This window comes from Mytilus californianus, unplaced genomic scaffold, assembly GCF_021869535.1.
Source record: "Mytilus californianus isolate M0D057914Y unplaced genomic scaffold, xbMytCali1.0.p SCAF_2, whole genome shotgun sequence".
NCBI classification, from domain to species: Eukaryota; Metazoa; Mollusca; class Bivalvia; order Mytilida; family Mytilidae; genus Mytilus; species Mytilus californianus.
Window position 1 is genome coordinate 36,799,927 of NW_026262668.1, and position 15,503 is coordinate 36,815,429.

At 32.5% G+C, this 15,503-nt stretch overlaps 1 protein-coding gene across 3 annotated transcripts in view; it reads left to right on the forward strand.

Moving 5' to 3' along the window:
• LOC127729814 (ZZ-type zinc finger-containing protein 3-like) overlaps positions 1–13,061 on the forward strand; it is a 19,346-nt gene extending 6,285 nt beyond the window's left edge. For all 3 annotated transcript variants that reach the window (XM_052237726.1, XM_052237727.1, XM_052237729.1), the window contains 6 exons: positions 293–389; positions 2,421–2,519; positions 5,214–5,390; positions 6,026–6,145; positions 6,911–7,011; positions 12,909–13,061. In XM_052237726.1, coding sequence (XP_052093686.1) covers positions 293–389; positions 2,421–2,519; positions 5,214–5,390; positions 6,026–6,145; positions 6,911–7,011; positions 12,909–13,059 — 745 coding nt within the window. In that variant the 3' untranslated portion in view covers positions 13,060–13,061. The remainder of the gene's footprint in view (positions 1–292; positions 390–2,420; positions 2,520–5,213; positions 5,391–6,025; positions 6,146–6,910; positions 7,012–12,908) is intronic.
• The last annotated feature ends 2,442 nt before the right edge of the window (positions 13,062–15,503 follow it).

The following is a 15,503-nucleotide window of genomic DNA, read 5'->3' on the forward strand; positions in this document are numbered from 1 at the left end:
GTAGTGTAATAAATTTTCTTAATTTTTTTTTGAACCTACAATTTAGTATAAGGAAAAGTAAGCATAATTTTATAAAATTTCCAAAATGATTATGTATCAAACACAGCATAAATATATAAACCAATCTATATATAGCTACATAGGAGGGTCAAGTTCAGTCTGGTAAAAATGTATATAAAATGCATGGCTTCCCTTGTAATCAGTGTTTAATGATGTTTACTGATAATGTTCATTTTATTGGTGTATTCTTGTTTTTATTAATGAATTGTACAAAATGTTGTATTTTCCTTAGGTTAGAAGATTTGCTGATAACCTACCCTCCTGAAGATGTGGAGGCTAAAAGATGGCAGAAGATTGCAACAGCTATAGGAAACAGAACACCTCAGCAAGTAAGAATTATTAGTCTCTATGAAATGAAAAGACAGTTTTGACAGCAGATATGTATAAAATTGGCCACTGATGATGACTGTGATATTTTAAATGAACAGTGCATGTTATTGCTTTTGACATGTTTAGGTAATAAAACTTCCAAAAAGGTATAGAAGCAAGTCTGATCAACAATTTTTGGGTAAAGATTACATGAAATGCAATCAATACCCTATGGTACATTGTACTGACTTGATATTTAAATCTTCCAAGATTTATCACTACTTTTGAGATACACAAAATATAGTGCATTGATCATAACATTCTAAACATCCTATCCATGAACATTTCCAGAAATATTATTAGTGAAATATATGCTAAGATATTCAAGTTAAAAAATGATTTTATACTTGTCAAGAAAATTACATAACTTGTGCAAGGTGCAGTTATCTAATATCTGTTCTAAAAATATCAGTGATGTCATTGTTAAAGTAATCTTTAAAATTGGAGTTATCTTCCTTTTTCCATATATTATTGTAGTTGAATCAACTGCAACCAATGTTTTTACAATGCAATGTTTAATTTTACTTCCCACTGATAGATAAAAGCAATCTTTACCCTTCAGTGCTTTCAAGCACTTTGATTGAAATATTAATCTTGCAAACTTCTGCATGTTCTGTGAAGAAAGGATTAATCTTTCATGTTTGTACTGGAATTATTCAAGACACCATAATTTTTGAACTCATCAATTACTTATATTCTGTTTTATAAATATGAAAAGGTAGATGTGGGATGTATGCCAGTGAGACAGCAACTCAAAATAAAAAGTTTTCTCTCCAAAAAGTTGACTATTCCTTGATCATCAAGATAGTATGAAGAAACAAACACCAATAGGGTCCTTAAAGAGCTTGGAAATGATTGACTACATCATCATTATCATCTGATATTTCAAATACAAGTTGATAAGTCTAAGCTAATATGTTACCTATACAATACATTTCTTATTCAAGTAATTATCGGTAAGAAGAAAGACAACTAGGTTTGCCTTACATACATGTATAAATTTTATCCATATGTCACTTTTTATGTACAGTGAGTAGGCTTATAGTGATTTTTATGCCCCCGTTGTAGTGGAGGGGGCATTAAGATTTACCCTTGTCCATCTGTACGTCCATCTGTACGTCCAAAAGTTGGTTTCCTTTCTATAACTTTAGTTTGCCTCAACCAAATGTTATGAAACTTTTACACTTTGCTTATTTTCACAAAACACAGATCAAGTTTGAATTTTGGTGGCATCACTGTTACCGTTCTAGAGTTATTCCCCTTTACAAATGGAAGAATTGCTGAATTTTTCATTTCCGTTCTCTAAATTTAGTTTGCCTCAACCAAATGTTATGAAACTTTTACACTTTGCTTATTTTCACAAAACACAGATCAAGTTTGAATTTTGGTGGCATCACTGTTACCGTTCTAGAGTTATTCCCCTTTACAAATGGAAGAATTGCTGAATTTTTCATTTCCGTTCTCTAAATTTAGTTTGCCTCAACCAAATGTTATGAAACTTATACACAATGCTTATTACCACAAAACACAGATCAAGTTTGAATTTTGGTGGCGTCCCTTTTACTGTTCTGGAGTTATTCCCCTTTACAAATGGAAAAATTGCTGAAATATTCGTTTCTGTTCTCTAACTTTAGTTTGCCTCAACCAAATGTTATGAAACTTATGCACAATGCTAATTACCACAAAACGCAGATCAAGTTCCATTTTTTGTGGCGTCACTTTTACCGTTCTAGAGTTATGCCCCTTTACAAATGGAAAAATTGCTGAAATATTTGTTTCCGTTCTCTAACTAAAGTTTGCCTCGACTAAATGTTATGAAACTTATAAACAATGCTTATTACCACAAAACTTAGATCAAGTACAGGTCTTGAGTTATGTCCCTTTATAACGTTATATGCAAGGGGGGGCATCATCGGTGTCCCATGGACACATTCCCCATTTATTTAGTATAATGTATATTGAAATGTCTCTTGTGTGTTTTTCTCTGTTAGGTGGCTAGTCGTGTACAGAAGTATTTCATAAAATTAGCAAAGGCTGGGCTGCCTATACCTGGCAGGATGCCTAATGTTGGCAACTTAGGTATTAAAAAGGTAAGTTATTATAAATATGTATAGTTGGATATGTGTATCTCTATTTATAAGATATAGATGTGAGTGTGAGCTTGGAATGGTGTCAAAATTCTAAATGAAATCAAATAAAAATATATGGAAACTTTTCTTTACAAAGTTGCAGTTTGGAAAAAAAAAATTTCTCAAGATATATATCTGCAAATGATAGTGTTTTTAGATTTGAAATAAGAAATCGTGTTTATCTAACATCAAATGATTAGAAAAAAGATTGCAATAAGATGTTAGATATATATATCAATGAAACAGTAACCCAACTAAGTCTTGAGGTCAACATAAGGTCGTCAACAATAAGACATCTATACAATATTAAAAGCTCTAAATCATCTGGAGCCTGTTAGAGTAACAGAGAATATAAAAAAATCTTCCATCAATACCAATATAAAAATAAGGAGATGTGGTATGATTGCCAATGAGACAACTATCCAATAAAGTTCAAATGAAGTGGATGTAAGCAATTATAGGCAAAAGACCACTGCTGGTAAGGTTCCATACTTTGGAAAGACCGATAATATATCTTTCATCTGATTTTTGTTGACCCTGTCAACCTTGGGAATATGAATTATATGGAAGATTGCATTGTGAGGGCTTTCAAGTTAGCCTTTCATTTTTGATTCAGCCATGCTGGATCTATGCAATCACTCTGGTTTTGGAGATGGTGCAGAATACTAAGTTGATGACATATCATGAAACTAATTATGTGTTTTTATAAAATTGACAATGGAAATGGGGAATGTGTCAAAGAGACAACAACCCGACCATAGATCAGACAACAGCCGAAGGCCACCAATGGGTCTTCAATGCAGCGAGAAACTCCCGCACCCGGAGGCGTCCTTCAGCTGGCCCCTAAACAAATATGTATACTAGTTTTATGACTTGCAGAAACTTTCTATACCATTTTAATCATCAACTACAAACTTTTGACATGTTATTTGCCCTTAAATTAAGAAAAGATTGGTTGAATAGTGACTTTATTTTAGATATACTTGCATATAGTTCCTTTCTAAATCAAAATTTATGATGATTTACTATTTATGAATTAATTTGAAAAAGTATTTGTACATCAATTGAATCAGTTGATAAGAATTTTGAAAGTATTATATGAGTATCTTGTGCTTGTGTAAATTATTGTTCAATGAAATGTAGCCTAGGTCAACATGTGTATTAATATATCTAAGTTGATTCCCACACTTTTTTGAAATGGTATTACTCCAATTCTTTCCATAGGCAAGTAAGAGTCAGAATGATCATTAACTGTCATGATTTTCAAATAAGTATTAATTAGAAACAACCCCAGGCTTAATTCAAAACAGTTAATATCTCATGACCTGTTACTTAATTAAATAGACACAATTTATTACACACCTAACTGAATACACACATTCTTGACCTCAATAGTAAACCTACAAATGTATTATTTATTTTGATCTACACTACATTAAAATATTCTGTTAATTTTGCTAGCTAGCTGAATGATTAATCTGATGTGGTTTTTTTTCAAAGAAAATATTTAAAATGAAAAAAATATGTATAATAAAACAGTGCCATTATCATCTGACAGAAGCTCAGTCAATAATCAAGTTCTAATTAATTAGTTACAATTGTCAGAAATTTGGTTGAAATATTAAACAAAATTTCATAACTCTTACCTGAGCATTTTCTGCAATAAAATTTATTTGTTTGTTTTACATTTATAACCCATTATATTGCTATAGCTATTTAACAGTAATTGGAAATATCTCAGCATTAGGTATTTGTAAATTCAGATTTGAATACAGGAAATGTATTTTTTCTTAATACAGAATGAACTTATTATTTTTTTAAAATTTTTGTTCTTGAGAAAGTGCATTTATAAGGCCTCTTTCTGGAAATGATTAAACTTGTCATTATTAATGGCATATAGAAAATATATTACTTGTTTTACGATTTTCCTTTCCATTCTTGTCAAAAATAAAATCTGACAGAGTCTAAAATTGAAAGATCAGTATATATATTTATATTTATATCAATATTGCGAAATTCCCTACCTTTGGACAATAACATAGAAATTTTACAGTAAGATTGGAATGAAAAGATAAAAAAAATTTAGAAAAAAGTATGGTCAGAAAGAATATGAGACTAGCTATGAATATGGCTGGATCACAACATCGACGATGCTTTGATTTAGTTTATAACAGTAATGTCTTGGACAAGTTCAAATGAAAATCAGTGTCACTCAACTATTTTTACAGGAATTTTAAGTCCCTTTTTAAAAAATATAATTTATTTTGAAAATTGCTGTTATAACACTCTTCCTACATATTTTTGTCAGATTTTTATAAAATTTATATCAAACATTTTCCTTTGCAAGGTCTATGAAGAGTTTGATAATCAGCACAGATCAACTTTTTATATACAGAAGTTATGCCCCTTGGAAATAGAAATTATATGGGAAATTACATTGTTAGGGACCTTGCATTTCTTGTATAATATTTATGAAAAAGTAAGAACAAAATAATTTGAGTTGATAAAATATAAGACATTGAAGTGCTGCTCTTTAAATCAAAGTATATTTATTTACAATAGCTTGGTAAATTCTTTAAAAGAAAATAGAAAAGATCATTGAAGACATATCATCATCATGATCATTATTAATTTGTGTTATTCATTTATTTTCAGCAAGGTCACAGACATCACAGGTACCACAAGTTTTATTATCAGCCATCAACATTTCTCCAATCCCATCAGCCACCAGTATACATGTCTGATGATGACGAATCACAAAGTTACCATAGTTTTGGCAGAGATACTGAAGATTCTCAAGGGAGCATGGCAGAGGAATATGAATTTATATCAGTATGTATACGTAAAATATGAAGATTAAGTATTATGTGTTTATATACACTAGGTCATAAGTTAAGGAAAACTTATGAAAAATACTTTTGTATTGGTTTCTCTACCTACCATAATTTTTGTTCCAGATAAGAGATTTAGCAATCCTTTATTCTGAAGTCATTGTCTGCATTAACCTTTTCGTTCAGTCTGTGGTTTTAGTTTTAGTTTTAGTCAATAACTTTGTCATATCTTCATAGAATTTTATGAAGCTTGGACAAAAGATTTATTATGATGAAAAGAAAGTATCCAAAGCAAGATTTTTTTTTTTTTTTTTATTTTTCTGTGATTTACTGATAATAGGGCAGTTAACATTTATCTTATCAGTAGAGCCAGTAAACTTTTATTAGAGAACATCAAACAAAAAAATTATGCCTGCTAATTCTCATATACAATTCCCTTATCTCAATCATGTCAATTCTAATGCAAGTGAAAGAAGATTCCTTTACTGGTACATCATACATTTTAGAATTGTCTGTGGTTGCACAAACTATTCTAAATCCTTTGATCATAGAATTGATGCCCTGAAATTTATGGTGTTACTTAATCAAAATGAAGATTAAAAGCAGTGGTGCATCAGAATTATATTTGTATTTAAGGATGATGAATCTATACCAGTAGAACTACGAGATAGTGAGGACTATGAAGAGTTGATGAAACTGAAAAGATTAAAGAAACAGAAGCTACAATCTTTACAGTGTTTTCATGAAGGGTTTAAAGTATGTGTACTCAAACCGTTTATTATTACTGTATACATTTCGAAAGTAGAAAATAATTTTTGGGAAAGATTGCACCAAATTTTTCTTTGTCAACAGGTCTGAAACTCAGATGTTAACTTCTCAACTTTGTTGAGGAAAAAAATTAGTTCCCATGTCTGAAGACTTTTGATACTAACTGCATTTTCATAAAATGATTGCTGTAAATACCTTTTAGGAATGTAGTAAAAGTTAACTTAATAATTTAAATGAGGCAATGCAGGATTTTGAAGATGCAGTGGTTTGTTTTTAAAATAGTAAATATCAGATTATTTTGCATATTAATGTCCAAGGACAAAAACACTCATGCAGTCATTGTTTAAATCTGTCATTGATTTTTCTTGTAAACAGGATATATCATTTCCCTTTCATCTGGTATTTATTGAACCAATTGGTTGGACAATTCCAAAATCTCTACATTATGTTTACTTTAATTTCTCAACAATTGTTCAATATGACAACAAACTGAATATTGAGTGACATTGAAAATCCCTTTTTGAGTGATTCACTGCAAAATGGTGAATTCTGTTGATTCATTGAACGTGATAATACTCTGATTTGAATTCTGTCATACATATATACTACCTTTGATATATGCAGAAATATTTAAGGATGAATCATTCAACATATTGTTAAAATTCACCACCTTATTTTTGTATGCTCTGTAATTAGATAACAAGAAATATTGTTTTAGCCAGATTAGCTAGATTCTTTCCTTTATTCTTTTAGTGTGACAAATGTGAAGTTGAACCAATACCAGATACCAGATGGCATTGCCTTGATTGTCCTGTAGGAGAGGAGGTTGATTTCTGTGAGGATTGTGTCGACAGGTAACCACTTATAAATGTAGTGAAAATAGTTGTGTTTAAATGTCAATGAACAGCATTGATTATATTTGTATATAGATGCCTTATGTTACGAAGTTTCCGTCTGTCACATGTCTATTGTCCTTGACCTCATTTTCATGGTTCAATGACTACTTGAAAAAAAAACATAAGATTTTTTGTAATGTTAATTTCTCTCTTATTATGAGTAATAGGATAACTATATTTGGTATGTGCGTACCTTGCAAGATCCTCATGCCCGTCCGACAGTTTTCATTTGACCTCGACCTCATTTCATGGATCAGTGAACAAGGTTAAGTTTTGGTGGACAAGTCCATATCTTGGATACTATGAGCAATAGGTCTAGTATATTTGGTGTATGGAAGAATTGTAAGGTGTACATGTCCAACTGGCATGTGTCATCTGACCTTGACCTCATTTTCATGGTTCAGTGGTTATAGTTAAGGTTTTGTGTTTTGGTCTGTTTTTCTTATACTGTATGCAATAGGTCAACTATATTTGGTGTATGGAAATATTTTATGATGTACATGTCAGTCTTGCAGGTTTTATTTGACCTTGACCTCATTTTCACGGTTCATTGCTTAGTGTTAAGTTTTTGTGTTTTGGTTGTTTTTCTTAAACTATAAGTAATAGGTCAACTATATTTGTTGTATGGAAGGATTGTAAGCTGTACATGTCTGCCTGGCATGGTTCATCTGACCTTGAACTAATTTTCATGGTTCATTGGTCAATGTTTAGTTTTCTTGGTTAAGTCTGTTTCTTAGAAACTATAAGCAATAAGTCAACTATATTTAGTGTATTGAACAGTCAAGGGTGTAACTTGAATAAGTTATTAGAGAAAAATAACATACATGTGTTATTATGGATACTTTCTCTTAATCTGTAGTAACATATGTTTGTTATCAGTTAAATGTACCATCAAATTTTTTATTTTCAGTGGGCACTTGGGAATTCTTGAAACTTACGCAGTAACTTAATACATAACCTTGAGAACGAATTTTCCAATTCAATTAATACATTTTTGATCAACCATGGTAAATCAATGAGACAAGGCTTTTAAGTAAGAACTTAGCTGTAATAACAATGCTTAGTTATTACAGGCATTTAACTTATTACATGAGACACTTGGGAATGACTAGGAAGCTTGCGCAGAACCTCATTACATGCTCTTATCATTATTTATTACAATAAATTAAAATACATTGTGATATATGTAGGAGAAAAGGCTTTGAAGAGATGTAGAGAAGCTGTAATAATACCCTTTAGTTATTACAGGCATACTTTTTCTGTAATAACATGGGTGTGTTATGCATGATTGGCAAACTATGGGCTGTTATATCTTTCTAAAGTTTAATATACATAAAGACAATTATAATATCAATAGAACTAGTACACGATTTAACAAAATAAAGGATGTATAATGCCCCTTTGAAACATGTAACATACATAGCTTATCACAGATTTTTGATTTTTTAGCCCTCAATAACAAATGTATGTTATTTTCTCTAGTAACTTATTTAAGTTAGACCCTTGACTGTTGAATGATTGTAAGGTGTACATGTATTTCTCGTTTGGTTTATATGACCTTGACATCATTTTCTTGGATCATTATAAGTTTATGTGATAGTTGTAGTAAAGCTTTATATTTAGGACTATCAACATAATATCAATGGTTAGTAAAGAAGGCGAGACATTTCAGCGTGTGCACTCTCGTCTTAAGAACTTGTAGTACTAAGGCCACAGCCATTTGATATTAAGTTCTTCAGACACTTTAACAAAATGGGGCTAGCAAGCAAAACATTTTTTTTTTTTGAAAATGAGTTTTTTTCTACAGGTGAGAGCTTTACTAGATAAATGAGCAATAGATAATTTTTATACGACCGCAAAAAATTTTTGTGGTCGTATATTGGTATGACGTTGGCGTCGTCGTCGTCGTCATCTGGCGTCGTCCGGCGTCGTCCGAAGACACATTGGTTTTCGCACTCTAACTTTAGTTTAAGTGAATGGATCTCTATGAAATTTTACCACAAGGTTCAATACCACAAAAGGAAGGTTGGGATTGATTTTGGGGGTTATGGTACCAACAGTAAAGGAATTAGGGGCCAAAAAGGGGCCAACAATAAGCATTTTTGTCGAGCCTTCGACTTTAGTCGAAAAAGCGAGACATAGCGATCCTACATTCCGTCGGCGTCGTCGTCGTCGTCGTCGGCGGCGGCGTCCACAAATATTCACTCTGTGGTTAAAGTTTTTGAAATTTTAATAACTTTCTTAAACTACCTTGGATTTCTACCAAACTTGGACAGAAGCTTGTTTATGATCATAAGATAGTATCCAGAAGTAAATTTTGTAAAAATAAAATTCCATTTTTTCCGTATTTTACTTATAAATGGACTTAGTTTTTCTGCCGGGAAATATTACATTCACTCTGTGGTTAAAGTTTTTAAAATTTTAATAACTTTCTTAAACTATCCTGGGTTTCTACCAAACTTGGACAGAAGCTTGTTTATGATCATACGATAGTATCCAGAAGGAAATTTTGTAAAATAATAAATCCATTTTTTCCGTATTTTACTTTTAAATGGACTTAGATTTTCTGCCAGGAAACAACACATTCACTCTGTGGTTAAAGTTTTTAAAATTTTAATAACTTTCTTATACTATTTTGGATTTGTACCAAACTTGGACAGAAGCTTGTTTATGATCAAAAGCTAGTATCTAGAAGGAAATTTTGTAAAATAATAAATCCATTTTTTCCGTATTTTACCTTTAAATGGACTTAGATTTCCTGTCAGGAAACAACACATTCACTCTGTGGTTAAAGTTTTGTAAATTTTAATAACTTTCTTATACTATTTTGGATTTGCACCAAACTTTAACAGAAGCTTGTTTATGATCAAATGCTAGTATCTAGAAGGAAATTTTGTTTTCTTCAAGTTAACATTACATTCAGTCTGCAGATAAAGTTTTTAAACATTTATTAGATTCATAAACTATCCTGGATTTTTACCAAACTTGGACAGAAAGTTCTTACAATCAAAAGATAGTATCAAGAGGAATATTTTTATTGATTTACTTCCTCATTTTTGTTGAGCCTGCGATTAACAGAAAAAGTAGGCGAGACACTGGGTTCCGCGGAACACTTACGAATTTTTGTAACTTCCAGACAATAACTTGTGTGTAAGTGTATGGATCTCTCTGACATTGTACCACAAGGTTCCATATCACAAAAGGAATGCTGGGATTGATTTTGGGGGTAATTGCCTCAAAATTTTAGGAATTAGGGGCCAAAAAAAGGGGCAAAAAACAAGCATTTTTCTAGTTTCATGACAATAACTTGTGTGTAAGTGTATGGATCTTTCTGAAATTGTACTACAAGGTTCCATATCACAAAGGGAAAGCTGGAATTGAGTTTGGGGGTAATTGCGGAAACGTTTAGGGATTGGGGGCCAAAAAGGGGCTAAAAATAAGCATTTTTCTAGTTTCCAGACAATAACTTGTGTTCAAGTGTATGGATCTCTCTGAAATTGTACTGTAAGGTACCATACCACAAAGGGAAGGCTGGGATTGATGATGGGGGTAATTGCCTCAAATTTTAGGAATTAGGGGCCAAAAAGGGGCAAAAAAAAAGCATTTTTCTAGTTTCAGGACAATAACTTGTGTGTAAGTGTATGGATCTTTCTGAAATTGTACTACAAGGTTCCATACCACAAAGGGAAAGCTGGGTTTGAGTTTGGGGGTAATTGCCCTAAATGTTTAGGAATTTGGGGCCAAAAAGGGGCCAAAAAACACATTTTTCTAGTTTCCATACAATAACTTGTGTTCAAGTGTATGGATCTCTCTGAAATTGTACTGCAAGGTACCATACCACAAAGGGAAGGCTGGGGTTGAGTTTGGGGGTGATGAATCATAAGGGGGTTAAAAAAATTTGGGGGGGGGGATTTTTTTTTTTTTTCATTTTTTTTTCTTTTTTTCCTTTTTTTTTTCTTTTAAAATTTTCCATTTTAAGTTGGTTATTTCTGATTTATATTTAAAAGCAAATAATAATGATATGGTAGGAGATACACACCAAACAGGATGTGTAAATTATTATATAATAAGTATTGTGCAATAGCAAGAAATTTTCAATTGCACAGTATTGCACAATAGCAAGAAATCTTCAATTGCACAGTATTGCGCAATAGCAAGAAATCTCCAATTGCACAGTATTGCGCAATAGCAAGAAATATCCAATAGCACAATATTAGACAATAGCAAGAAATTGTCAATTGTACAGTGTTGCGCAATAGCAAGAAATATTTAATTGCACAGTATTGTGCAAAAGAAGATACTTCGTATAAATTGCTTATTTCTTGACCAATTTCAATGGGGTTTTATTCTTGAATTCTTGGGGTTCTTTAATATGCTGAATCTAACCGTGTATTTAGTTTTTGGATTTTGGGCCCCGTTTTTAAATTGGTCCACGTTGAGGTCCAAAGGGTCCAACATTAAACTTTGTTTGATTTCATCAAAAATTGAATTATTGGGGTTCTTTGATATGCCGAATCTAACCGTGTATTTAGATTCTTAATTTTTGGTTCCGTTTTCAAATTGGTCTACATTAAGGTCCAAAGGGTCCAAAATTAAACTTAGTTTGATTTTAACAAAAATTGAATTCTTAGGGTTCTTTGATATGCTGAATCTAAACATGTATTTAGATTTTTGATTATGGGCCCAGTTTTCAAGTTGGTCCAAATCGGGGTCCAAAATTAAACTTTGTTTGATTTCAACAAAAATTGAATATATGGGGTTCTTTGATATGCTGAATCTAACCATGTATTTAGATTTTTGATTTTTGGGCCCCGTTATCAACTTTGTCCACATTGAGGTCAAAAGGGTCCAAAATTAAACTTTGTTTGATTTCATCAAAAATTGAATTCTTGGGGTTCTTTGATATGCTGAATCTAACCATGTATTTAGATTTTGGATATTGGACCATAATAGGTGAATGTCCAATTTAAAATTTTTAAGTTCTTAGACCACATTCATTCTGTGTCAGAAACCTATGCTGTGTCAAATATTTAATCACAATCCAAATGCAAAGCTGTATCAAGCTTGAATGTTGTGTCCATACTTGCCCCAACTGTTCAGGGTTCGACCTCTGCGGTCGTATCAAGCTGCGCCCTGCAGAGCATTTTATTTAAATTGTATTTATATTTAAAGTGGTACAATTCAGGTTCATGTTTCAATTGGGTTACTCAATAAATAAAAACAAGGCAGTCAACATATATGCTGTAATGCATATAGTGTTACATATAAGCGCCTGTACCAAATCAGACTTTCTTATCTCACTGTGGTTTAGTTTATTTTTTCTGTAAAGAAATCAATTTGTTGTGAATTTCTTTAATTACACATTTATATCTTAGAATCGATTTAAGCTGTGGCTTCATTAGTTGTGGTTATCTAGTACTTTTGGAATAAATAAATTTTAGTATTTAAAGATGTGCAGCGTCTATTATATTTTTAAAGATATCATAGAAAGTGAATAATCAATATTGTTACATCACTACATATAATAAAATTGAGAAAGGAAATGGGTCAAAGAGACAACAACTCGACCAAAGAGCAGAAAACAGCCCAAGGCCACCAATGGGTCTTCAACACAGCGAAAAAAATCCCCTGAGTCAGGCTTCAAAATTGAAAATGGAAACAGGGAATGTGTCAAAGAGATATCAAACCCGACCAAAGAGCAGAAAACAGTCCAAGGCCACCAATGGGTCTTCAACACAGCGAGAAAACCAGTTAAACTTCATGATTTACAATTCTGTATGAGAAGTTTAAACACAGTTGTTTTATGGTTTATCATTTTTGTAACATTATATATATATTAATTTGTTTCATTGCAGCAACTTTGAAACAGGGAAGCACAATTCTAGTCACAGATTGAAGCCAATTAGACTTCCCAGCAAAGACACATGTGTAAAAGACAGAGACTATATGACTTTCATGCCTGGAGATTATAACTATCTTGATCCTAATTATATGCCTGCAACCTAAAATATCTTGTCTTTATTGTCTGCATACAAACAAGCTTAACCAAAGTATATTGTTGAGGATTTTCATGAAAATTAGGTTCAATTTACTTATACAATGTAGTATTGTATAAATGGCAATAGCTAGTGAATAAAACAAAAAAATAAGAAGATGTGGTATGAGTGCCAATGAGACAACTCCATTGTCACAATGTATAATAAAATGCTCCGCTGGGGCGCAGCTTGATACGACCGCAGAGGTCAAACCCTGAACAGTTGGGTCAAGTATGGACACAACATTCAAGCTTGATACAGCTCTGAATTTGGATTGTGATTAAATATTTGACACAGCATAGGTTTCTGACACAGAATGTATGTGGTCTAAGAAAATTTTAATTTACCTATTCAAACCATATCATTATTATTTGCTTTTATATATAAATCAGAAATAACCAATTTAAAATGGAAAATTTTAAAGAAAAAAAAAGGAAAAAAAGGAAAAAAAAATCCCCCCCCCCCAAATTTTTTGAACCCCCTTATGATTCATCACCCCAAATCTCAATAACAGCCTTCCCTTTGTGGTATGGTACCTGGCAGTACAATTTCAGAGAGATCCATACACTTGAACACAAGTTATTGTCTGGAAACTAGAAAAATGCTGGTTTTTTGGCCCCTTTTTGGCCCCAAATTCCTAAACGTTTAGGGCATTTACCCCCAAACTCAAACCCAGCTTTCCCTTTGTGATATGGAATCTTGTAGTACAATTTCATAAAGATCCATACACTTACACACAAGTTATTGTCCTGAAACTAGAAAATGCTTGTTTTTTGCCCCTTTTTGGTTCCTAATGCCTAAAATTTTGAGGCAATTACCCTCAAAATCAATCCCAGCATTCCCTTAGTGGTATGGTACCTTGCAGTACAATTTCAGAGAGATCCATACACTTTAACACAAGTTATTGTCTGGAAACTAGAAAAATGCTTATTTTTGGCCCCTTTTTCCTAAACGTTTTGGGCAATTACCCCCAAACTCAATTCCAGCTTTCCCTTTGTGATATGGAACCTTGTAGTACAATTTCAGAAAGATCCATACACTTACAAACAAGTTATTGTCCTGAAACTAGAAAAATGCTTGTTTTTGGCCCCTTTTTGGCCCCCAATTCCTAAATTTTGAGGCAATTACCCCCAAAATCAATCCCAGCCTTCCCTTTGTGGTATGGTACCTTGCAGTACAATTTCAGAGAGATCCATACACTTGAACACAAGTTATTGTCTGGAAACTAGAAAAATGCTTATTTTTGCCCCTTTTTCCTAAACGTTTTGGGCAATTACCCCCAAACTAAATTCCAGCTTTCCCTTTGTGATATGGAACCTTGTAGTACAATTTCAGAAAGATCCATACACTTACACACAAGTTATTGTCATGAAACTAGATAAATGCTTGTTTTTTGCCCCCTAATTCCTAAAATTTTGAGGCAATTACCCCCAAAACCAATCCCAGCATTCCCTTTGTGATATGGAACCTTGTGGTACAATGTCAGAGATATCCATACACTAACACACAAGTTATGTATGGAAGTAACAAAAATGCTTATTTTTGGCCCCTAATTCCTTAACTGTTGGTACCATAACCCCCAAAATCAATCCCCACCTTCCTTTTGTGGTATTGAACCTTATGGTAAAATTTCATAGAGATCCATTCACTTAAACTAAAGTTAGAGTGCGAAAACCAATGTGTCTTTGGACGATGACGACGCCGGACGACGACAACGCCATACCAATATACGACCGCAAAATTTTGCGGTTGTATAAAAAGTTAACAATTATAGGTCAAAGTACGGCCTTCAACACGGAGCCTTGGCTCACACCAAACAGCAAGCTATAAAGGGCCTCAAAATGACTAGTGTAAAACAATTCAAACAGGAAAACCAACGATCTAATCTATATGAGAAACGAGAAACACCTATGAACCACACCAATAAACGACAACCACTGAACAACAGGCTCCTGACTTAGGACAGGTGCATAAAAATGCAGCAGGTTTAAACGTTTTAACAGGTGCTAACCTTCACCCTAACCTGAGACAGCAGTGTAACATTACAACATAAAAAGACACACTATAAAATATCAATTGAAGTGGCTTAACTCGATCAAAAAGACATATAAACAAAAACAAGTAACCATACACTGAACGAATAAGTTTGATCTATGACACAATGTAAATACAATATTAAAACTTAGGTGCCTATATAACATAGAAATTACAGGTAGTTATAAAAAAGATGTAGGAAGAGTGTCAATAAGACTACTCTTACCTGGGACAAAATGGCTTTAAATAAAACATGATCATAAGTTCAGTGGACAATTAAGTGGTTGACAGGTCATGAGAATGTTACATAATGTAAGTAGGTTGTTGGCTCTAGTCCTGCAAATAGGGAAATTGGAAAATTTTCTTATGAAATAAAGATAT